This window comes from Mustela erminea, chromosome 3 (assembly GCF_009829155.1).
Source record: "Mustela erminea isolate mMusErm1 chromosome 3, mMusErm1.Pri, whole genome shotgun sequence".
Classification (NCBI taxonomy): domain Eukaryota; kingdom Metazoa; phylum Chordata; class Mammalia; order Carnivora; family Mustelidae; genus Mustela; species Mustela erminea.
In genome coordinates, this window is record NC_045616.1 from 8,538,681 (window position 1) to 8,542,447 (window position 3,767).

A 3,767-nucleotide genomic window follows, 5' to 3' on the forward strand; every position below is an offset into this window, starting at 1 on the left:
TGTATCCTTAGGAGTAATGAAAATGGAAGAGGAAAATTGGAAAGAGACAAATGGGAGAAAAATAAGAAAAAAATAGGAAGATGAAAAGGGGCAAGAATTAGGAACTAGAAATGTAAATAATTTGACAAATAACTTATTGAACACCAATTCGGTTTAAACGAATCCTAAAAGCAAATGGCCTCTGAGAACAAAGACTATTGGGAGGGGTGGGGTTTTAGGCACCATGACCACACAGAAGGTGAAATGTTGGGACAGTGACTTGGCGGGGGGGCTTTCAAATCTCTCAAAACACCTGTGCTATTTGGGTGTCGACACCTTCAGCACACAACACACTTGCCCAGGCTCTGTCACCAACAGGGACTGTCATGTCTCACAGCCTCATCTCCTGCAGAACCTCCAGGTCCTTGACAGGAGTCTCCTCAGAGCTCCCTTCACATCCTTATTCCTCAGGGTGTAGATGAAGGGGTTGAGGGTGGGGGTGATTATGGAATAGAAGAGGGAGATAAACTTGCCCTGCTCTTGGGAGTAGCTGGAAGGGGGCTGCAGGTACATGTAGATGGCAGGCAGGTAGAAGAGAGAGACCACCACCAGATGGGAGGAACAGGTCCCAAAGGCTTTGCGCCTTCCCCTGGAGGACTGGATCTTGAGCACGGCATGGGCGATGAAGCCATAGGAGAGAAGGATGAGGGCTAGGGGCACCAGCACAAAGAAGGCCACCAACACAGCCAGTGTAGCATCATTCACGGCAGTATCTGCACACGACAGCTTGATCATGGCTGGCACCTCACAGAAGAAATTGTTCAGCACCTGCCGCCCACAGAAAGGCAACTGCACTGTCAGCACAACCTGAACAAGGGAGTTTCCAAAGCCGCTGAGCCAGGCCACAGCCATGAGCTGCTGGCAGAGAGGGCGGTGCATGATAATGGCATATCGGAGGGGCTCACAGATGGCCACATAGCGGTCCAGGGCCATGGCGGCCAAGACGATGCACTCAGTGCATCCCAGCCAGTGGAAAATGGCGTACTGCACTGTGCAGCCACCATAGCTAATGGTCTTCCTGGAGCTGCCCATGTTGACCAGCATCTGTGGGACTGTGGTGGTGGTATAGCAGAGATCCAGGAAGGAGAGGTGTCCGAGAAAGATGTACATGGGGCTGTGGAGCTGGGGATCCAGCCGGGACACCAGGATGATAGTGATGTTTCCCAACATGGCCAGAATATAGGACACCAGGAGAACCACAAAGAGGGTGAGCTCCAGCCATGGCCTGTCAGAAACACCGAGAAGGATGAAGTCCTTAGGGAGATCCTCCAAGAAGCTCTGGTTGTCACCTCTCATGCTGAGGCATTCTCTGGAGCCTGTGATGAGTCAAAGTGAACGAAACCTGAGAATAGGAAATAGTTGCCTTCATAATGGCTGTGCCTGAGCTTTCCTACAGAGTTGCATCCTGTCTTACCTCTGTGGAGACCCTGAGATGTGGGGGAGTCAGAACCAGGAGGCAGAGCAGCTGCCCATGTGTTTTGCTCTGCTTCCTGCTCTGTGACCTTGACTATGCCATTTATTCTTTCTGGAATTCAATTTTTGTATCTGTGACGTGGGAAGAAAATACTTGTCAAGTTCTGGGGATGATAGAGCAGTATGATGTTTGTGAAAATGTATCAAAAATAAATAAAATTTTTCTTCTGGTTTGGTCAAAGTCTGCTACATCCCCCATCACCATTAAAATGTTTGACTTCTCTCTGCAAACTCACTGACAGGGAGTTGACCACTGTTTGGTTTTCTTGCTTTGCCTTTTGGAAGTGGTGATAGGAGGGAAGTGAGAAATGGCATCAAGCAGGATAGGAGCACACTCGACTCACCTGCTAAGGTTTACAACCTGGTTCTGTCAACATGAAGAGATGTTCTTTGGTTTCCTGAACATGTTGATCTCTCCCCCAGGGCCTTTTACATGCAGGCAGCACTATCATGCACCTTGCAGTAAAAAAAAAAAAAAAAAGTACAATCCAAGATCCTCTGAGACCCTGGAGTGAAGGAGCTAAGTCACTTTGGCTGTTGATTTGGTCATGGCACCTAATAAGATCCCAGAGCATAGGGGTTTGAACACCGGGAGAAAGACCCAGGATGTGTAAGAACCACAGCCCTTGGAGCTGTCTCTGAAGGATCAGACTGCCTCTAGAGCTGACATTTATGGGACAGTTTGATGGACATTTAGGTTTCCTGCACAACTTTATTGCGAAGCAGCTTTTACAATCACAAAACACAGCTGATTTGATTTTTGGACTCTGTAGCTTTTAGAAAGCAACTGGGTTACCACTTGCTGATTCATGGGTCCCTTACACTGAGGTCCATCAGCCCCAGGGCCTACACTCTTCCTAGGACTGCAAACCCTCAAGTTTATGACAGCAATGATATAGTGCATGAGAAGACTGAGAAGGATTCATCCTTAGTTCCTTATTTGCTGCTTTATGCATAAACTATAAAATTCATGGACATCTCTTCAGTGCTGCTGCAATAAACAAGGGCTGCCCTTCCCTCCAAGTCTTGCATTCTTAAGAACCCTGGTGTTACTTGAAAACAGTCCCAACTCTGGGGTTGCAATGGATACCTTAGTGCAAATGACATTTCTCCCTCTGTTGTTTCAAAACTACATACACTTTCCAATATTCTTGTGGAACACCCAGTTATTACACTTCTGTAATATGGAAACTATGTCTTGGGTGACTCTTAGAGAATAAAGTTATTTTATCTCTAAAGGAAGCTCAGGACACATTTTCGATTCAGTGAGCTGGGAGGGGCAAAATCAGGCTTGTCCACCTTTCAAGATGAAAAGCACTCACACTATTTCCCTTTCTTAGGTTTCTGATTCCAAAGTTTCTTCTCAGCCAGCATCTATATTGGATAAGAAAGGGAAATATTGCAGGGCTAGTAGGAAAGATATATAAGGTTGGAGGAACCAGGCATGACACAGGGTAGGTATGGCGCTCACATTAAATAAGGAATGCAAATCATGAAACACTCACTATGAGCCAGATGCTATAATCACTTGGTGCTTTCATGGCCCAGTAAAGGGGAAGTTTTTACCTCCATTTTGCTGTTGGCAGAGTGGCTTGGAGAAGATAGACTGTCTGCTATAGATTACTTACATAGTAGCACATGGTAAAGCCAAGGGTGAAAGCTAAGCTCTTGCTCTTAACCATTATTCTCTGTAGTGTTTTGCCTTTAAAAATCACTTTGCTAGCTCTTAATCTCACAAAACAAACTGAGGGTGGCTGGGGAGTGGGGGTAGGAGAAGGTGGTGGCTTATGGACATTGGGGAAGGCACGTGCTATGGTGAGTGCTGTGAAGTGTGTAAACCTGGCAATTCACAGACCTGTACCCCTGGGGCTTATAATACATTATATTTTTATAAAAAATTAAAAAAAAGTCACTTTGCTAGACTGATGAGTCACACACCTATACCCCTGAAACAAATAATACATATATATTAATAAGAAAATTTAATCAACAAAATAAATCAATATATGTAATCAAAAAACCTACAAAAATAACAGTAAACAGAAAACAAACAATATAACTAAAAAAATCACTTTCCTTTTGAAAAATGAATAGCATTCATGCAGATCCCTGAGACAGAAAAGAATGACAGAAATAGGAGAGTAATGTCACCTGAGAGAAAGGGGTGAGGGATTGAAGAGGAGACACTGTAATTTTCAGGCCAGTGTACCGGGTGTGCATGGGTGCATGTGCACACACACACACATACACACACA

The 3,767-nt window shown here is 45.2% G+C and overlaps 1 protein-coding gene across 1 annotated transcript; it reads right to left on the reverse strand.

Annotated features, from left to right (window-relative positions):
* Nucleotides 1-378: 378 nt before the first annotated feature.
* Nucleotides 379-1,335, reverse strand: LOC116585536 (olfactory receptor 2B11). The gene has a single exon (XM_032334918.1). It carries the CDS (start codon nucleotides 1,333-1,335, stop codon nucleotides 379-381), a length of 957 nt encoding a protein of 318 aa, XP_032190809.1.
* Between the last annotated feature and the right edge of the window lie 2,432 nt (nucleotides 1,336-3,767).

Coding starts and splice junctions, on each gene's coding strand:
- LOC116585536 (XM_032334918.1), bottom strand. CDS start 1,335: ATGAGAGGTGACAACCAGAGCTTCTTGGAGGATCTCCCTAAGGACTTC.